The 21002-nt window shown below is 42.9% G+C and overlaps 1 protein-coding gene and 1 long non-coding RNA gene across 7 annotated transcripts; one reads left to right on the forward strand and one right to left on the reverse strand.

The window, feature by feature from the left end:
* Positions 1 to 118: 118 nt before the first annotated feature.
* On the reverse strand, positions 119 to 1573 carry LOC144327827 (uncharacterized). The gene is made up of 2 exons (XR_013392984.1): positions 1467 to 1573; positions 119 to 1106 (listed from the first exon to the last, which is right to left on the reverse strand). It is a non-coding gene; the product is annotated as an uncharacterized LOC144327827 (long non-coding RNA).
* On the forward strand, positions 1572 to 18170 carry LOC114599433 (cryptochrome-2-like). 6 transcript variants are annotated; one of them, XM_077929114.1, is made up of 12 exons: positions 1572 to 1665; positions 3653 to 3793; positions 3878 to 4116; positions 4449 to 4565; positions 5562 to 5712; positions 7514 to 7654; positions 11853 to 12023; positions 12333 to 12473; positions 13524 to 13675; positions 15433 to 15530; positions 16091 to 16201; positions 17777 to 18170. In XM_077929114.1, the coding sequence occupies exons 2-12, from the start codon at positions 3704 to 3706 to the stop codon at positions 17881 to 17883; spliced, it is 1518 nt and encodes a 505-aa protein (XP_077785240.1). In that variant the 5' UTR covers positions 1572 to 1665; positions 3653 to 3703; the 3' UTR covers positions 17884 to 18170. The 6 variants fall into 6 exon arrangements, 4 of the variants coding, with proteins under 4 accessions (XP_077785240.1, XP_028590506.2, XP_028590509.2 ...); XM_028734673.2 differs by having other exon boundaries at positions 3653 to 4116; XM_028734674.2 differs by lacking the exon at positions 1572 to 1665 and adding an exon at positions 1983 to 2122 and having other exon boundaries at positions 3653 to 4116.
* The last annotated feature ends 2832 nt before the right edge of the window (positions 18171 to 21002 follow it).

A 21002-nucleotide genomic window follows, 5' to 3' on the forward strand; every position in this document is an offset into this window, starting at 1 on the left:
AGCCCTGATCCTCCCGATTCCACTTAAAGTGTGTCTGAAGAGACAGAGGCACAGTGTTATCGCCTTCCCTTCCAGGGCACTTCTTTGATTTGGATCACAAAAAAATATGAGTTCTGAATCTTGAGAGAGATTTGGGAAGCATTATAATTCAGCATGTTAATGATTACCATGTACATAAAAGATATACAGATGTGATTTTTAAATATGAAATGGTACTAGCGGGCTGTAAGAAATATGCATATTTCCACATTAATATTGTGAAATTTATTTCCTCCCCACACACAACTCCATACTTTGTTACCAAGGTATTTGCTTACTTAGCATGGGTAGTATTTAAAGTACAGTGGTACCTCGGGTTACATACGCTTCAGGTTACATACGCTTCAGGTTACATACGCTTCAGGTTATAGACTCCACTAACCCAGAAATATTACCTCAGGTTAAGAACTTAAGAACTTTGCTTCAGGATGAGAACAGAAATAGGGCTCCGGCGGCACGGCAGCAGCAGGAGGCCCCATTAGCTAAAGTGGTGCTTCAGGTTAAGAACAGTTTCAGGTTAAGTACGGACCTCCCGAACGAATTAAGTACTTAACCCGAGGTACCACTGTATATTCTCCGGTATATAAGATTTGACATTTTATAGCCCTCTACATTCACTTATCTTGGTCCAATAAAAAGTAATCCTGTTCACCTAGGGTAGGGCTAGGCAACCAGATGTTCTTGCACTCCCAACATCAGCCCCAGCCAGTGTGGCCAATAGGAATTGTAATCCAACAGCATCTAGAGACTAAAAGATCACAGTTCCCCCGGCCCTGGCATATGGATGTTGGATAGTCAGTTTTGACTATCAGAAGTATGAAGCCACCTGTTTTCTGTAAAGGACCTTGGTTTTAACAATGGCATTCGACCTGATCATTTTACTGTTGCGATATCTGACAGCATGGTAAGCTAGAAATATATTACGTAAATAGATGTGCATGGGATGTCTCCACCTTTGCGTTCTGATAGGTCTCAAGTGCCTTCACAAAGCTGTATAAACAAGCAGAAAGTAACGCAACCTCGCCGCCTCTCCACAGTGTGGGCAACTGCCCCTGGTGAACTTCTGCCTGTTAGCAGCGTAGGAGAAAAAAAAGGTGTCAGCACTTCCCAGACTGGTCTGCACCCAGTCACACAAGCAACCCAAGTCTGGACACGCTTCCTCAGGAGAAGCAAGGTCTGACTGAGAGTAGTGACTGACACCAGGCTCAGTCCTCGGGGATTTATTACCCCGACCGTCGGTTTCCCGTTTTGCAGCGGGGCTTCCTTCCCACATCACTGCTGCTGCCGCTGCTCTCTGCTTAGGGCTGCAGCACAATAATAAAAGTAATAATAATTTATTATTTATACTCCGCCCATCTCTGGGCGGCTTCCAACCAAATATTAAAATACAGTAGTACATCAAACATTAAAAGCTTCCCTAAACAGACCCAGACCAGACCCGAGTCGGCTCCCGGTCTTCTTGCAAACACAACCCCGCGCATATCCAGGCAAAAGCGACTGCTGAACCACCGCCACGCCCTCCCTGAGCTCCTCCGCCGCCGCTTTGGAGGAGCCGCAACCGGAAAGAGGAAGGTCTGGTGCTGAGGCTGCCCGGAAGGCCCCTTGCGCCGCTGCAGAGAGAGACAGGTAACCCCGCGTCCCCAGCAGCCCCCTGCCCGCCTCTCGAGAGTGGAATGGGAGGGGGACGCCCATTTCTTCCGTCTTGCTACCGAGCCTCTCCTTACCCCTGGAGCTCTTGGCAAGGCCCTGGGAGGGTTTCCCCTTTCCCCGTCGCGGTAGGGGCTCTCCCCTCTGCCCCCGAAGCCTACACTCCGCGACTGGACGCTGAATGCGTCTCTGCATGCAAACGTGCAGGGTTGATTCCCGTCCCTCTTCCTGCGTAGACAAAAAGCAAACTGCATCGACGGCGGATTTGATAACCCCCGAGCTCAGTCAGGGAGAGTGAACGCAACCCCTTTTTCCTCCCTCGAGGTCGCCCTGAAGAAACTCCTTCCTCTGAAGCGAGCATTTGCAAGAGGAAGAAAGTCGCCACTAGTTAGGGAGACAGGCGATAAAAAGGAGTGGGCATCTGCACCTTGGACAGGTGTGTAGAAGATGCGAGCTGCACCAGCACCATAGTCCATATACCTGCTGAAATTCCCTCTTCTAACTATTGGAGGTGCAAGAGCTCCGGTCTCTTTCACTCTTTTTTTGCACCTGGTGGATAAGTGTTGCTAATCCCGATTACAGCTTTTTATTTTAACATATAATGCATGCAAATGCATGTGTTCGTTGAGCTATGGCCAAGGAGAGAATAACGACCTGGAACAATTAGATTTTGGATTCTGGGCTGGAAAGCTGCATTCTGAATTCACCATAAATTTTTGCCAGTGCAGACTTCAAAACCAATATATCTGCAGTCACATTGATTTCTAACCACCTGCATGCTTGGGATTGGACTGAGCCTGGAGAGTCTAAAAGTATAGTACAGTAAGCAACAAATAGAGTGTATCTGTTGTGAATGTTTTCTGTCAGGGTGCAGTCAGTCCATCAAAACCATCTTTTTGAAAATTATTTTTGAAAGCTGCTTTTCCAAATTTCCAGCTGCACCTAAGTAGGTATTCCTCCCATTCTGAGGAGTCTGCTTGGCTTCCTGTGACCTAGATGCCATTGTGCTAATAACCCCAATCTGTCTTCCTGCTCTTTACCTCCTCTGCTGTTTACAGCAATATGCAAATATTGATAAAGTGAATAGAAGATTTACTCCCTCATAACACTAGGACATGGGGACATCCAAGCTAGTTACCTGAACTGGGGTGAGGGAACCTAATCTTCCTTCTGTTGGTTCCTTCTTTCCTAACTATTTGCTGGCATGTAGATCCTTTTAGGATTCCTTTTAGGATTTACTACTTTCCTCCTCCTTCAGCCAGGCTTTCTTTCTTTTTTATTTTTTAAAAAAATATTAATCAGTACAAACACCAAGCTAGAAAGACACGTACAACAAAAACCATAAAAACAATAATAACACAAATTTAGATACAGTAATATCCCTATGCCTACTCCTTGTTTATCACCACTCTCTCCCCCCTCTATTTCCCACTGTTATCCGCCTTGTCACTTAGATATTTGTTCCAAATTTCTTTGTATTTACCTATTCTTATTTTGTGTCGACAAGCAGTTCTTTTGTATGTAGCTAATCTGTCCATATTATCAATCCATATGCTCAGTGGAATCTTTTTGCGACTCTTCCAATTCATCAAAACAAGTTTTTTTTTTTGCTTCTAATATAGCGCGATGTAACCACTTTTTTTTTTTTTTGGCCCCTTGAGATCTTCCAAATTTCTGGAAAATAATTTATTGAAAATAATTTATTGAATTAAATTCAGTTCCCCTAAATAACAATTTCAGGCTTTCTTTCTATTTTGCCACAGTGTTGGGGCCTGTTTTTTTTAACATCGTGTCTCCATAGTGGGCACATGTGAGCTTGTGCTTAGGATGGATTTGTTTTCCAAGAGTTAATAATAAAACTTATTTTTTTTTTTATTCTTTAAACTAGCAGCCTTACCAGACTATTTCTGTATACTACTGCAATATATACCAAACCCTGACTTATTTTCTTCCCCCATTATTGTAGATCTGAATTCTCCCCACATTTCTTCCTTCACGTGTGAAATAAATATCCAACATGCCTCATCGGACTATTCATCTTTTTCGGAAGGGTCTCCGGCTACATGACAACCCCACTTTGCTAGCTGCACTGAAGTCTTCCGAAATCGTATATCTAGTTTACCTATTGGATAGAAATTTTTTGACATCTGCAACTAGAATGGGAACTAAACGTTGGCATTTTCTCCTGCAGACTCTGGAAGATCTCCAGACAAACTTAAAGAAATTGAACTCTTGCTTATGGATTATTCAAGGGGAGTATGAGGCTGTATTGCGGGAACATGTTCAAAAGTGGAATATTACCCAAGTGACTTTCGATGACGAGATTGAACCATATTACAAGGAAATGGAGAAGACTATCCAAGTTATGGGGAAAGAAATGGGATTTGAAGTATTTTCTTTGGTGGGGCACACTTTGTATGACGTCAGACGGTACGGAGCTGACCAAGGGGAAGAAAGCTTATCTCCTGGGGGGCCATTGGTGGTTTTACAGTATAACAAATGTGCAAACCTAGCTTGCGTTCTGCAAGCATAGATATGTTTCTGTTGCTGATGCAGATCTTCACTCCTTTCTGCTGCAGAACTGGCTACTATTATGAGCGCAGACATTAAAATGAAGAGTTTAGGCTGCAACGATAAACACATTAGGGAATAAACATCACTGAACAAAGTTTTACAGAAAATTTAGTTCCTCTACTGTGACCCAAGTTCCACCCTTTTGCAGGCGGTTTCTGTTCATAGTGTAATCATCTTGTGTTATACAGGATTGTGGAACTAAACGGAGGAACACCACCATTGACATACAAAAGGTTTCTTCAAATACTAACAGTGCTTGGAGATCCCGAGATGCCTGTGCAAGACATTACGGCTGAGAATTCACAGTAAGGAATAATTGTACCACTAGAACATAAAAATTTTCCTCTAGGAATAGCTGGCTCACTGTAAAATGATTTTATTTATTTAAGAACATTTATATACCACCTCTTCAAGCTAGAGTGGTTTACAAAAGACAATCTAAAATAATTTTGCAATAAGTTTTTTTTGCAAAGCAAAAAAAGTTTGATCCATGTGACTTATCAAAAGATTAATGTGATCCTTGTTTTCATAATGTCCAAATTGAGAGTTGAATTACTTTTGGTTTTGCTACATAATTATCTTCTAGGATATTGTGGTAGTGCTTTAATAAACTGTCCACTTGTGATGATCGCATTTGAAAACCAGTGTTGGGACTCCGAACAGGGTTTATGAACGTATCAGAATTCGAAAAATCTGCCTTGCGGTGAAATACTTGAATTTGAAATCTATTCATACAATGGATTTGATTATGACTGATATATTGGGATCTCAAACGGCCAGACAGTCTCAGTATACTGGCATGTTTTGAAAGATTTTTTTGTAGGCATTACTTAGCACAATACTAGCTGTCGATCTCATGAATACAGAGATGAACAAAAAGTATGAACTGAGGCTATGCATTGATGGTCATCTTACAACTTATTTTAATTCCCAAGGCTTTCCACATGGACCCATGGGAACTGTACTTTAATTATTTACAGCACAATAATAATTTTTAAAAATCCTTCTCTCCTCCCCACTAGGGTTGTGGGTGCGGAAATCCTGTTAGCCCATCTCAGGACACTAATTTGCATGACCACTGCAATGTTTCCTAGAAACATAGCATGAGGCAGCTATTCCAGTCTGTCATGTTTCTTTCTTTTCTGTTGGCTTTAGGACGTGGGTGGGTTCCAGTGGTGATAACAAGCAACACTTTCTGCTGCATTCACCTGTTCTGTGACAAAACAAGCTGATTGTGTTTTTTTGCCTCATTATGGTATAACATTTGGTTTTCAAAATATGTCTCTTTATTTCCTTCTTAGAAAACTCAGTCCTCTCCCTGAAGTGGGTCTGGCTGAATCTTACAGGGTGCCTCTCCCTGAGGACCTTGGTTTTTCCAAAGAGTACAAGTCGTCTTGGAGAGGAGGGGAAACTAATGGGCTCCAACGACTTGAAGAGCACCTGAAAAACCAGGTCGGTCTTAATTCAAGGTGTATCTGTCCTTTCTCATGTTGTTTGTGAGAGGATAATCAGCAGTCTTTCCGATCACGTTTGCAAGAACAATCTAAATGCAAGCCACTTACCATCTCCTAAAGAATTCATATCTGAAGTCATCTAGAAAGTCCCACAGCTTTTTGTTTCCTTTTTAAAAATTGCCTTGCAATATTTATCTTTATTCTGCATATCATGGGTCACCAGTGTGGCACCCATGGGTGCAATAGTGCTCTTGAGGTCTCTAACGACTACCACTCTGACCACTATATTATGCTGGCTCAGGTTTGTCACAGTACACAATGCGCAACAGACTGAATGATAATACAGTGGTACCTCGCAAGACGAATGCCTCGCAAGACGAAAGGGTTTTTGGTTTTTTGAGTTGCTTCGCAAGACGAATTTCCCTATGGGCTTGCTTCGCAAGACGAAAACGTCTTGCAAGTTTGTTTCCTTTTTCTTAAAACCGTTAATACTGTACCCAGGGTGCATTGCTTGAAGAGGTGCAGTTGCGACTTGACTTCGAGGAGCAACTCATAGCACGCGGTGTGGTAGCCTTTTTTGAGGTTTTTGAAGACTTTGGTGATTTCAATGCATTCCTATGGGAAACCGTGCTTCGCAAGACGAAAAATTCGCAAGACGAAAAATTCGCAAGACGAAAAAACTCGCAGAACGAATTAATTTCGTCTTGCGAGGCACCACTGTAACTGTGAAAATGTTACTGGTTATTTCCTGTTGTAAAGGTCTAGCCCAGTATGTGCAACATATTTGGTTCGTATGTACAGTGTATAACCTATGAGGCTAATTCCAATATTAATACATTTCTTTTCAAGTATATGTGCTGCCGAAGCGAGCACGGCATTTCTTCTTTTCTTATCTTTTCTTGTTGCTGCTTCTTGTAAGTACCTGTATAACACAATCCTTAGGTGAAAATAGAAAGGTCCCTAAGGTATCGAGAACAACACAGCTGATGTAGACTGCTGGCACAAGTACTGATAATCATTCATGTACAATTACTTATGTACCTGTTATGCACATTGACAATCTAATATCAGCTGAGGAAGCCCTTTGTGGTGAAACAGGGAAGTTATCTGTAAACCTTGTTTTGCCTGTGTTAGCAGTTTGTACCAGCTTGCCAGTCTCTGCCCAGGTTAGCAGCCTGCACCAGCCAATTTGTGCCAGAAATGTAGAAAAAATGTATTAATATTGCAATTAGCCTCATAGGTTATACACCGTACATATGAACTATATATGTTGCACATACTGGGCTAGACCTTTACGATAGGAAATAACTAGTAAAATTTTCACAGTTATTATCATTCAGCCTGTTGTGCTTTGTGACAACTGTATTTGCGTAGCAAGGTATTGAACTTGTTTTGGCTCAGGTTTGTCAGCACATAACTATAGTGTAGAGCAAGGATAGCCAACTAAGTGCCTTCCAGGTGTTGAGGACAACAAATCCCATCAGCTCCACCTAGTGTGAGCATTGGTCAAGGATGATGGGAGTTGTAGCCCACAGCCTGTGGGTGGCACCACTTTCACTACTACTAGTGTGGAGGCTGTGTTCTTAGCATGGAGCATAGTCATGCTATAGATTTACTTGTTTTTAAAGTATTTCTAGCCCTTTCCATTGAATTTTATCAAAGGTGGCTTACATAAAGGGTTTCATACAAAGGTAAAATAAAGAGGAATAAGGTTTGCTTATAGAACTCACTGCCTCATTGTAGCACAGCTGTCATTCCATAGCAGCTGTGCTTCTTCTGCTTTGTGTTTCTCTTTTTAGGGTTGGGTAGCAAAGTTTGCTAAGCCAAGAACAATCCCAAATTCTCTGCTTCCAAGTACTACAGGCTTGAGTCCCTATTTCAGCTTGGGCTGTTTATCAGTTCGAATGTTTTTTCACAGGCTATCAAAAATTTATGCTCAGGTAAGTTTGCAGTATGCAGCTTAGCTACATGTTATGCAAGGAAATGTGACAAATTTCCATTCCCAGAAAAAAGCATGTTATTTTTCCTACAGCAGCTAGGCATGATTTATTTCTTTAACATATTAGATGGATTTTCCCCTAAATTGATTTTTGAATTTTGAATTTATTGTTATTCATGCTTTTATACTGTATTTTATGCTATTTTTTGTTGTGTCGCAATTAAGTGTTTTAAATTTGTTGTTAGCCGCCCTGAGCCCAGTTTTCTGAACAGGGAAGGGCAGGGTATAAATAAAAATTTATTATTATTTCTACCCCATCTTTTATTGCAGGCCCACATATGAAATGTTAAAACCAGAACATTTGCACAAACATGATAAAATCACCAGCAAAGTAAAAACAAAAAAGGTATATAGGGGCCAGGCCATCAATAATATCAAGAAAAGTCTTTAAGGATTGCCTAATGACTGTCTACAAGAGACGGGGCCAAGTGGAGTTTTCAGGGGAGGGAATTCCACAGATGTGGGGCCACCACTGAAAAGGTCCATGACCCTAGTACCCATTCAACTTTAGTGACAGGTCTGAGAGGAGGCCAATCTTAGGACCTGAGCAATTTCGTATAGGCATTGTCAGGGAACTGCCATCGGAGGAACAGGTGGTGGAGGGGCTCAGGGAGGCTGGGAGAGACTCAACAGCTGAAGCAGGAACCAGCCGGGGGAGGAATGGATCTCTGAGGGAATGCGAGCAGGAGGGAGGGCTCAGAGACGCTTCCAGCGAGAACAGTGGGGAGGTATCTGAAGCTCCCATAGGGAGACCCACGCCTCGCCGGAAACTGTCACGCCGTGAGTCCAGAAGACGTGTTTCCGTTAAGGAGCTGTTATGCTGGAAACGATTCCGAAAGCAACCACTGTCGGAATCTGCAAGTGACTAGAGCAGCCATGTCTGAGGGGCTCCGTCACAGACAGAGGTTTGTGAACGCGCACAGACTCTGAGGGACTACGCTTTTACGCACAAGCAGCTCATCATCCCATCACAGCGGGGCATTTTGGGCAACACAGAACCATGTGGCTGGTGACCAGGGAATTTTGGTGGCCCAAGGTCAGGGAAGACGTGCGGGAGTATGTGAGGAGTTGTGACCAATGCCAGCGAGCCAAAGGGGAAAGGCGGGCGCCGGCAGGGTTATTAGAACCGCTACCCACACCAGAAAGACCATGGGAAGCAGTGGCCATAGATTTTATGACTGATCTGCCAAGGTCCAGAGGGAAAACAGCCATCATGGTTGTGGTAGACCTGTTAACCAAAATGGCACACTTTATAGCCTGCTCACATGCTGTCACGGCAGAAGAAACAGCTAAATTGTTTGTAGAAAATGTGTTTAGGTTGCATGGCGCCCCCTTGAGGGTGGTTTCTGACCGAGGGAAACAATTTACTTCCAGGTTCTGGAGGAAGCTCATGAGCTTACTGCAGGTAGAGGTTAATTTCTCGACTGCCCGGCATCCTGAGACCAATGGGCAGGCGGAAAGAGCCAATGGCATCCTCCAGCAATATTTGAGGTGTTATGTCAATGACAGAGAGAATGATTGGGTGGAGAAGTTGGCATTGGCGGAATTTGCCTACAACAATGCGGAGAACGTGTCCACGGGGATGAGCCCCTTTTTGGCTAATTACGGGTGCCATCCCAGGGCTTTCCCAGGGGGGGAGGGGAGAGATGGAGCATTCCAGCTGCCGAACAGTTCGTAGAAGAAATGGAAGCGATCCATCGCCAGCTCCAACTTAACTTAGACAGGGCCAAGGAGGAATATAAGAGGCAGGCAGACAAACACAGGAGAGAAGGTGAAACCATTAGGGTGGGGGACCAAGTGTGGCTGTCAACCCAAGGGTTACCCTTCAAAGGGGGTTGTAAAAAGTTAAGACCCAAAAGATTGGGCCCATTTGAAATCACACAACAGGTCAACCCAGTGGCTTTCAGACTCCGGTTACCGAACCACATGAAGCTGCACCCAGTTTTCCACAGGTCATTGCTGTCACTGTATAAAGGGGACAGAGAAGGGAGGGTCACTCGGGGACCAGCAATGGAGGAAAGGGAACAAAGCTACCATGTAGCGGAGATCCTCGATTCCAGGTGGAAGGGAGATCAAGTAGAGTATTTGGTAATGTGGGAAGGGGAACCGGAGTCGGAAAACACCTGGGTCAGGGCAGAGGATGTCAATGACGAGGTTTTAATAGAAACTTTTCATCAGAGGTTCCCACGCAAGCCTCAGCCTGTAGCGAGGTTCCGGAGGGAATACTTTGCCACCACCGACGAAGAAGAGGAGTTGGAGGGGTTCACAGAGTCCGAGGAGGAGGAGGATTCAGCGAGCCGGGACGGCAACCGATGGAGGGAAATGTTCGAGACGTCTGAAGATGAAGAAGATTCCTTTTGGGGTTTTACCTCCTCACCTCCCAGAGGAGAGGAAACGGGAGGGGTGAAGGGGGCCCTGGAGGGGAGGTGGATGTCAGGGAACTGCCATCGGAGGAACAGGTGGTGGAGGGGCTCAGGGAGGCTGGGAGAGACTCAACAGCTGAAGCAGGAACCAGCCGGGGGAGGAGTGGATCTCTGAGGGAATGCGAGCAGGAGGGAGGGCTCAGAGACGCTTCCAGCGAGAACAGTGGGGAGGTATCTGAAGCTCCCATAGGGAGACCCACGCCTCACCGGAAACTGTCACGCCGTGAGTCCAGAAGACGTGTTTCCGTTAAGGAGCTGTTATGCTGGAAACGATTCCGAAAGCAACCACTGTCGGAATCTGCAAGTGACTAGAGCAGCCATGTCTGAGGGGCTCCGTCACAGACAGAGGTTTGTGAACGTGCACAGACTCTGAGGGACTACGCTTTTACGCACAAGCAGCTCATCATCCCATCACAGGCATAGTTGGAGTTCTTCAGATAACCTGGTTGCAAACTGTTCAGAGCTTTAATGCTCAGTCCTAGCACTTCAAATTAAGCCGAGAAACAAATGGTTCACCAGTTTGCAACTGATGCAAAACTGTTGTGTGACATGCTCAAACTGCACATAAGCATGCTGGAGGCTGAATTTTGCACCTGCTGAAATTTCCAGATTGTCTATGCAGCCCTACATAGAGAGCATCACAGTACTCTAGGCTGGATGTAACTACTGGTCCAGTCCACATATAACACTAATGCAAACCATGGGTTAGCACAAATGATGAAATGTAAGGGTTCCTGGAGTGAATATCATGGCAACTGCATCGTTCCTCCAGTTCGGCTGCGCTAACCAGGGTTAGGGCATGGTTTGGTTTGGTGCGATTTCCAAACCCAAGCTCGTGGTTTCTTTTCCCAAGACAAACCGTGAGGAGTAAATCAAGAACAAACCTTGGTTACAGCTTGTGATTTGACTGAGCAAGAGTAACCATGTGTTCAGATGTAAAACTAAGTCAAACCAAGGCTTAGCCATGGGCAGCCCAGCAGTAGGAGAATTGGGAGAAGAGCAAGGAGCACAACAGCTGCAATCTTTGGTCCAGAGAAGTTGCATGCTTGCTCATTGCCCATGGTAAAGCTTGAGTCGTGTATATGTAATTGAGGCTAGGTCTGCTTTCTGCAGCTAGGGTTGCAGTTGGTGAACCAGTCTTTGCTGGTAAAAGGCACTCCTAGGAACTGATGTCACCTGCACCTCCCTAGTTAACAGAGTCCAAGAGGACCTCCCAGTTCCATGCCTGAATTTGTAAGTGAGTGCAGTGAAACCATATGAAACCTTTTGTAAATCTCCATCTAGATCTGTGGTCTTACCAAGAAATGCCTTGATTGGATTATCTGGATTAAGATGACGTAATATACTGTATGTACAATTATGTATACTGATTTTTTTAAAAGCAGTTATATTTGCCCAATTCATAAGATTTTAAAATACTTATAGTTTGCTTTATAAAGTGTTAGGATTCCATTTTAAGCACAGCAAGGTATTAGGATCCCCTAATAGGCTTGGAAATACTATTATTTAATTTCATCTCTGAGTCTCTTCCATGAGGCATCTCAGTGTGATTTACAATACAATAAAAACATTTAAAAATTGCATATATAAAACATTGGAAAAACAAAATAGCTTGCTGCTTTCAGTGCTGAAACCACATTAAATGTTACAAACTGTTGAGCTAAATCATGCTTCCCATCTGGGATTTTTTTCCATGTTCCATTATCAATATTACAGTCAAAGAACCATTCCCTGCCACCGGTATCTCTTCAAGGACAGCTACTGTGGAGGGAATTCTTTTATACGGTAGCATCAGCAACAGCCAACTTTACAAAAATGGTTGGGAATTCCATCTGTCTTCAGATAGATTGGTACCAAGATGCAGAGAAACTCCACAAATGGAAAACGGTATGTTGATTCCTTGGACTGTTTTAGTACTCTGAGGCCATTGTCTACAGTATTTTGCTGATGCTGGAATTATATAAATGTTATGGTTTAAGATGTTTTACCTCTGCTATGTTTTTCCACCCTGGGACTTTTGGGGGAAGCACAGACTACAAATACGGGAAATAAATCAATAATGGGGCATTTGTCATCACATCCATTCGGTCCTTAGTCTCTGCAAGAAGAGAGAATGTCAACTGTTGTGAGAGTTACAAGGTGGGAGTGCAGCACATCTGAGCAGATCAAGAAAATTGAAATTGTTCTATTTCTTAGGCACAGACAGGATTTCCCTGGATTGATGCCATTATGACTCAGCTCCATCAGGAAGGCTGGATCCACCATCTTGCTCGCCACGCAGTGGCCTGCTTCCTGACACGCGGAGACCTCTGGATCAGTTGGGAAGAAGGAATGCAGGTTTGCAGTACTTATTTTGCCTTCTGCCCTGATTGGCAGAGTCCTGTAAAATGCAAATTTTCTAGGGAATCTGAAAGCAACCTCAGTCTTTAATGTTAGCATTCCCCTTAGCAAATGGGGGGTGGGAGGACTTCATTGCAAATGTAATTTTGATCTGAGTGAACAGCAAGTATCCTTTGGTATGAAAAAGGGTTAAGGCTGTAATCCTATGCTCACTCTCTTGTGAGTAACTCAGCAGAATATACTTCTGAGTAGACACGTATAGGATTACACTGTTAAGTAAACCAGTGTAAAAATTACATATAGTTCTAAGGTGGTAAATCTACCAGTTCAGAATATGAGTGATGGCTTACATGATTGAATGGTTAATATGAATTCCTCACGTTGATGTCACAGGGAAAGGTTCTAACTTAAACTTGTCCCTTATACAGTGGTACCTCGGGTTACATACACTTCAGGTTACATACGCTTCAGCTTACAGACTCCACTAACCCAGAAATAGTGCTTCAGGTTAAGAACTTTTCTTCAGGATGAGAAGAGAAATCGGGCTCTGGCAGCACAGCAGCAGGAGGAGGCCCCATTAGCTAAAGAGGTGCTTCAGGTTATGAATAGTTTCAGGTTAAGTACAGACCTCCGGAACGAATTAAGTACTTAACCCGAGGTACCACTGTATCTAGTCTTCTATGTCCATGGTCATTGGGGGTTTTTTTTGGGGGGGGGAGGCGTTTCACAGGAACCTTAGATCCCATGATCCACTGCCAGCATAGACAGAATTCCTGAGGCATGCTGGGAAGCCATAGCTCTTGCTGCTGGCAGCTTTGAAACAAGTCAAAAAGACAATGGGGGGCGGGAATGGAAAGGAAGTCCACTCAGTAACTCCTCACTTCCTAGGATTCCCCTGAAACATCTTGCCCAGTCACACTACCACCCAGGCTTGCAAAATCCCCCCCCCCCTGCAATTTGAGGAGAGCCACCAATTTCATGTGGGTTCAGTTCAGCCCAACTTCACACTGTGTCTTATTTTAATGGTATGACTCTCCTCAACTACAGGTGTTTGAAGAATTGCTTCTGGATGCAGATTATAGCGTGAATGCAGGGAACTGGATGTGGCTGTCAGCCAGCGCTTTCTTCCACCAGTACTCGCGCATTTTCTGTCCGGTTCGCTTTGGCAAGCGCACAGATCCCGAAGGGCAATACATCCGGTGAGTACGCATGGTTGATACATCAGGGTCTATCATGCTTTAAACCGTAAGAGCAATCCTGCTGGATAAGAACAGTGGTTCATCTTGTCCACATCCCACAGTAGCCAATCAGACACCTTTCAAGATGTCCACAAGAAGGCAAGCAGTAATAGTGGAAGAATTCGGAGAGTACGTATTAAGAGGCCAAACTCACCTGATCCGCACCTCATAAATGAAGGGTTGGACTGAGCAAGTTCTCTCTGCGATTCTGCATTCTCCCAATGGTATTTTACAAGGTGGCCCAAGCAGGCAACTTGCAAATTCTGTAAATTAAATAGGCATTGTGTTAAATTTGCATTACTTCCATTTGTCTGTCCTGAATCTGAAAAGTTCCTCTTCTTCTGGGCCTTCGGCTAATTAAACAATCTATAATCTTTTAAACTGAGGGAATAGTGTTATGTTTGTTATTATGTTATGTATTTTTGTGTTTTTTACTGCAAACTAACCTGTGATCTTCAGATGGAGGGCAGCTAATAATAATAATAATAATAATAATAATAATAATAATAATAATGTGGTTCTGTTCGTTTCTCCTGGGCCGTGTCCAGAAAGTGGTGTTGGGGGATGAATGTTCAGACCCCTGGGCTCTCACTTGTAGGGTGCCTCAGGGTTCCGTCCTCTCCTCCATGCTTTTTAATATTTATATGAAGCCGCTGCGAGAGATCATCAGGGGGTTTGGGCTGGGTGTTCATCAGTATGCAGATGACACCCAGCTCTACCTCTCTTTTAAATCAGAAGCAGTGATGGCGGTGAAGGTCCTGTGTGAGTGCCTGGAGGCAGTTGGAGGATGGATGGCGGCTAACAGATTGAGGTTGAATCCTGACAAGACAGAAGTATGGTTTTGGGGGGACAGGGGGCGGGTGGGTGTGGGGGACTCCCTGGTCCTGAATGCGGTAACTGTGCCCCTGAAGGACCAGGTGCGTAGCCTGGGAGTCATTTTGGACTCACAGCTGTCCATGGAGGCGCAGGTTAATTCTGTGTCCAGGGCGGCTGTCTACCAGCTCCATCTGGTACGCAGGCTGAGATCCTACCTGCTTGCGGACTGTATCACCAGAGTGGTGCATGCTCTAGTTATCTCCCGCTTGGACTACTGCAATGCGCTCTATGTGGGGCTACCTTTGAAGGTGTCCTGGAAACTACAACTAATTCAGAATGCGGCAGCTAGACCGGTGATTGGGTGTGACCGCCGGGACCACATAACACCAGTCCTGAGAGATCTGCAATGGCTCCCAGTACATTTCAGAGCACAATTCAAAGTGTTGGTGCTCACCTTTAAAACCCTAAACGGCCTCGGTCCTGTATACCTGAAGGAGCATTTCCACCCCCATCGTTCAGCCCGGACACTGAGATCCAGTGCCGAGGGCCTTCTGGCGGTTCCCTCATTGCAAGAAGTGAGATTACAGGGAACCAGACAGAGGGCCTTCTCGGTAGTGGTGCCCGCCCTTCAGATGTCAAGGAAATTAGCAGTTATCCTATTTTTAAAAGACATCTGAAGGCAGCCCTGTTTAGGGAAGTTTTTAATATTTAATGCTGCATTGTTTTTAACACTTGATTAGGAGCTGCCCAGAGTTAAATTATTATAATAATATAATATAATAATATAATATAATATAATATAATATAATATAATATAATATAATATAATATAATATAATATAATATAATATAATAATAGAAACAGTTAACAACACAAGGTGTGTGCTAATTATATTTTTCAGAAAATACCTCCCAGTGCTGAAGAATTTCCCCTCCCAGTACATTTATGAACCTTGGGTAGCGCCAGAAGAGACACAGCGGGAGGCAGGCTGCATTATAGGTAATACTCAAAACGTAATAAATTTTCACTATGTACCCAGCAGAGTAGGGCCCTGCTTTCCTTGATTTTACCATATTTTCCCCTCCCTCTCAGTACCTAAGCTTCCTATCCTCCTTTCTGTTTGCCCCCTCCAGTCAGGGCAGGCTCTCAGAAAGTATCCCCATCACCATACTGTGTTGCACTGCTTCGCTTCCAATGACCCCATTGCTGGGTCAGATGACCTGTTTCCCAAGTACCATTACCACTGCACCCAGCTCACCTTAGCCGCTCTGAAGTTTCTGCTTTCCTTATGTCAAATCCTGTCCTTTCTCCTCATTCAGGGACTTAGCAAGGAAGGGTCCTTCTTCCCTCCCTCCCATGACTGCCTTTATCTGTCCATTGTGTTTATTTGGTCTAAATATTAAGCCAGTGTGTTTGCCTGCAGCTGGAAATGGAATTCCATTTTGGTATTCAGTCAGGAATTTGAAAAGGTTCTACCAAGATCTGATACAATTAATTTGAAGAGTTACTGTTAGTAATTCTGTTTCCTTTCTGTCATTGTTTCCTATGTTTTCCATTAGGTAAAGATTATCCCTTTCCTATTGTAAACCACAAAGAAGTCAGTGATCACAATCTACAGCTGATGAAACAGGTTAGAGAAGAACAGTATAAAACGGCTCAGCTCACAAGAGGTGCGTCCACAGGCTGGTATTGAGCTCTTCCAACTTGACAGGGATTGTGGGTTTCTCTTGATTCTGAAATCTAACCATAGTACAGTGGTACCTCAGGTTACAGACACTTCAGGATACAGGCTTTGCTAACCCAAAAATAGTACCTCGGGTTAAGAACTTAGCTTCAGGATGAGAACAGAAATTGCGCGGTGGTGGCAGCGGGAGGCCCCATTCGCTAAAGTGGTACCTCACATTAGGAATAGTCTCAGGTTAAGAACGGACCTCCAGAATGAATTAAGTTCTTAACCCGAGGTACCACTGTAAAAGCTGGTATCTTCTCTACAATTAAAAGTAACAATGTTGTAGATCTCTCTTTATAATCTGCATCTGGGTAATTCAGATTCTTTATTAAGAAAGGTTCCATTCTGCCTTTAAAACATATGTGCAAATTGTGCATAGTTTTGCTGCTCTTTGTGGGAAGTGAACTTCTGCAGGATATTAAAGCCCTGCTACTCAGTCCCTTCAGAGATTTCTCCAGGCATTGTTTATGCACTTTCAAGACTATTTTCAGAGCCTCAGAAAAAATTAAGACGAATCCAATTATGCCTGTCCCCTAGTGGAACGGGCACCTTTGGTGGAAGGTGCTATCTCCCCCAAAATCTGCTCCAGAGGGCTGGGGGGGCAGCAGGGGTAAGGAAAATCCTATTGTTTGAACATAAATCCATTTGCTCAGTGTTAGATGTCACCCTTAGCCTTTTGTTTTTATCACTGCCCAGACAGTTTATAATCTGCATTATATATGGATAACACAGGAGGTTAGAGATTGATAATGAGGAGTGATGCTAAGGAAAGGAATGCCAAATGGCAGAGGCTGTAAGGAGATTCAGGAAAGGCTTTGCTAAAAAAGTATGAAAATGTATAATGGATTTCTTTTCGCAAGATTCTAAGGGGGGGAAAACATTCTTAGGGATTTTTTCTTGGGAAAAATAAGTCATTACATGTCTTTTACTTCCTAAACTTGTCATCGTTTAGTATTTTGGTGTGTGCTTCTAAAAAATATATAACATGTTTTGGAAAGTACAAGGAACTAATGTTTTGGAAAGTACAAGGAACTAATTCCTCCAGGAGGTATAGTTAATATTGTTTATGTATCTTTAAAGTTATTAAAGCCAGGGGGTCTAAAATTTTCACAACTGGTTCTACGTGCCTAGTGAGACTTTCTCACAATATGTTAAACCACTTTTGAAATGGAGGGAACTTTCAAAACTAGATGCTAGTGGTGGTGGAGAGGGGAGAGAGAAGAAGAAGGGGGGGGGGACAGTGGTGGAGGAATAAAAAATCCCTCCTGGCAAACTCAAGTCTTTGAGTGTGCCTGAAGTAGCTTTTGTTACCCAGCCTTAGTATTTTATTTGCAATTACATTTCAAGTGCTCCCTTAATTTAGTCAGGCGCTATTGGATTTGACCGAGGGGACATTTCCATTGAGACATAAAAAGAGTATTCCATCTCTTCACCAGTGAAACTCAGCCTTCAAGTTTTAGTTAGTGTACATATTCTGAGCAGTCTTGCAGTAATATGGTATTCACCTCCTTTCTAGATGATGTGGATGATCCAATGGAAATGCAGCTAAAGCGTGGACGTTCTGAAGAGACCTCACAAAAGAAAAAACTTGCCAGAAGCAGTGAACAAGGACAAACTGATTGACTGACAGCCCAATACTGTTTAGGTTTTCTCAGGAGTAAGTCCCACTTTATTCATTGGGACACACTTCCAAGCACTTATTAAGCAGGCAACTTGAGAGACTTCTCAAAATCAGAAAGAAGTGATGAGGTGGTTAATTTGTGCTATTTATATTATGTAAATAATTTGGTCCTTTGTCTGTTCCTGAATTTTCTCCTCCAGAACCACCCCCACCCTGAACAGCTAATTTTGAAAGAATTCATAGAATAACTTGCTATGCAGATGGTTAATAAATCATTTCTAGGAAAAAGGTTCAGTGTTTGAGTTCTGATTAGTTTACATAGATCCTTTGACAGGATTCCATTCTGATCAGTGGTCAGTCAAATGTTTGCTTTGAGAAAAGATGATACTATTTTTAATAAATTATTTTCACACCACTGTGTTAACAGCTGAAGACGAAAGCTGGCCACAAAATATGAAACCAATGGAATCGTTTTCTAGTGGATTTACAATTCGGACAATATATTTATTTTAGAAAAGTGTTTCTATAACCACCATATCAGTAGTTATAGAAATGCTTTTATACAACACTAAAACATAAAGCACCTTTTAAAAACTACAAGTAATCATTAAAGTGAATGGCTAATCAAGAAACAGTTGCTAATTAATTGCAGCAAGAAGGAAGGAAATCTAAAAAACACAAGCAACACCAATTCATCTGTGGTGCTTGGGAGAAAGATTCTGCATATTAAGGAGATGTTTAAAACAAGCAGAAAACTAGATCATGAGGGATGAATTATGCACAACTTGAAGAAGCTGAAAAGCAACACTACAAAGCAGACCTCAACTGATTTTCAGCCATACCCTTTCTGATCTACCATAAGCCTCTTGCACTCAATCACCAGTCCGTTCACCCTGCACACCCTTGGGCCTAGTGTTCTTGGACCTCCAAGTTAGTGCCCCCCAATCTCACCACTGATCCCTTTTGTGTTCCACCCACTATTTTACAGCAAAGATGGAGGTCAGCCCTTCAGCATAAGGGGAGATGCGGGGTTCTCTAGAGTTGTCTGTGACAGTAACCTCCCTTTAATAGGTGACCAGTTGTCGACTGAATTGGGAGAGGGAAGGATGTGTTGGTTCTAATCCACCAAATACTTCATTTCATCACCAATCCATCTGGAACACTTGCAACTACCCACGTAGAGACAAAAAGTATGGACAACGACATTAATGGAAAAACTCGCCAAGCATGAAAGTCATGTACGGCAAGCAGGATTCAGATGATTTTATAGATATATGCTACTGTTTCATAACCTTTTCCACTAAACTGGCACCCCCCACATTCACATGAGCATTTTTGGTATTTAGCTGAAAATGTGGTTCAGTTCCTACTCTAGAGAGCAGGGGAAGGAGGGGGCGGATCTTGATATTCTACTTACCTAGTCATACCATTGCAATGCCTTTATTGTGATGTCAATTTGAAAGCCTATATGTTTCAGTGAAAATGATGAAATATAGCCATGCAGTACTTTTAAGAGCTGTTGATTTTAGTTGGAGAGTTGTGCTTAACTTACTTCATCGCAACACGAAAGCACCTAACATGGCTGCATTTCCATGTCGCAATAAGCTGAGACGCCTGGCTTATCTGGTTTGCTATGAACAAACCGTGTGCTAGGGCAAAGAGCCTCTTTCCTTCTGCTTTGCTCTGAATGAGAAGCTTTCATTAATTTGGCTTCCCATGACATGTGAACCCAACATCCAGGTTTGTTGCTCCCAAATTAGCCAGTATCAAGCCAGGATCATAAACCAAACCCTGGCATGTTTGAGTGAAAAGGTTCTGTGCCAAAAATACTTATATCCTCCCATACCCTCTCAACCAATAATTCTCCTTCAATGAATGATGAAAGTGATTGGATTTTTTAAAAACAAAAACAAATTCTCACACGTGAGGTGGAGGACTATGCTTACTTCACTTTTGAGGCGGACGAAGGGTGTTCATGATTGAGTTTCCTTTTTTTCATTCTACAAATCATTGCTTCAGTGCCCTGCATTCAACAGCCTTCCTGTGTATCCTCAAAACCCCATAACATCCTTTTTTTTTTTTTTTTACAATCGAGCAGTGTATAAATTTTATGAAATAATTGTCATGAAATTCCACTTGATACTGATCCAGAGCAGAACTCTGACATATAGTTAGCAGAGTAAAAACTTAAACAGGTTGCAGGAGTCCCAAAAAAATAGACCAGAGGCAATTGTATTTCATCCAGCAGAGCTTCACTGCTATTGCAGGCAACATGAGCATAATGGTCACAGATCCAATACATTCAGGATTGGCACTGACTATAAGAAATCCAGTTGCAGCAGACTTAACTTAAACTTACAATAACTTATAATAAGTCTAAACCTTAACACTAAGCATACTATATACAGAACACCACACCAGAGGGAAGGAGAGATAGAAAAAGAAAGTGAAACCCAGGCTCCTTCTGGCCTCAATATCACAGTCAGCATGACCTTGACAGAAGAGATAACAGAACTAGTTTAAGGAAGCTGAAGGAATAACCCAAACATGAACCTTTTGCTTGTTTCTTTCACACACAGAAGCTTCCAGAGCCCTCTTGAATTAATTAAACTAGGAAAGATCTCTACACATTAGATCAATACTTTCTGTACTAAGAAATACAAGCTGACAATGATAATGTTAGTCTTGTTTTGTTTTGTTTTGCCGCTAGTTCTGATTATTTGGGACAGGCATTCATTCATTCATTTTATTTGTATGCTGCTTTTTCACAAAAATCATGCTCAAAATGTCTTAACAAAGAAAATAGGAATACATTTCAAACACCACAAAGTCAATTTGATAAAAACAAAACAACAACAGTAACCATAATAACAGTAACAATTTCATAATAATATACGGTAGTTAAAGCTATGGTTTTCCCAGTTGTGATGTATGGAAGTGAGAGCTGGACCTTAAAGAAGGCTGATCACCGAAGAATGGATGCTTTTGAATTATGGTTCTGGAAGAGACTCTTGAGAGTCCCATGGACTGCAAGAAGATCAAACATATCCATTCTTAAGGAAATCAGCCCTGAGTGCTCACTGGAAGGACAGATCGTGAAGCTGAGGCTCCAATACTTTGG

Source organism: Podarcis muralis, chromosome 5, assembly GCF_964188315.1.
Source record: "Podarcis muralis chromosome 5, rPodMur119.hap1.1, whole genome shotgun sequence".
In the NCBI taxonomy this organism is placed as follows: Eukaryota; Metazoa; Chordata; class Lepidosauria; order Squamata; family Lacertidae; genus Podarcis; species Podarcis muralis.

Excerpts from the sequence above, each read along its gene's own strand:
- LOC114599433 (XM_028734673.2), top strand. The coding sequence starts at position 3,704 with ATGCCTCATCGGACTATTCATCTTTTTCGGAAGGGTCTCCGGCTACAT. Across the intron at positions 12,474-13,523 it reads GTTGGGAAGAAGGAATGCAG|GTGTTTGAAGAATTGCTTCT; the intron begins GTTTGCAGTACT and ends CCTCAACTACAG. Across the intron at positions 13,676-15,432 it reads CCCGAAGGGCAATACATCCG|AAAATACCTCCCAGTGCTGA; the intron begins GTGAGTACGCAT and ends TATATTTTTCAG.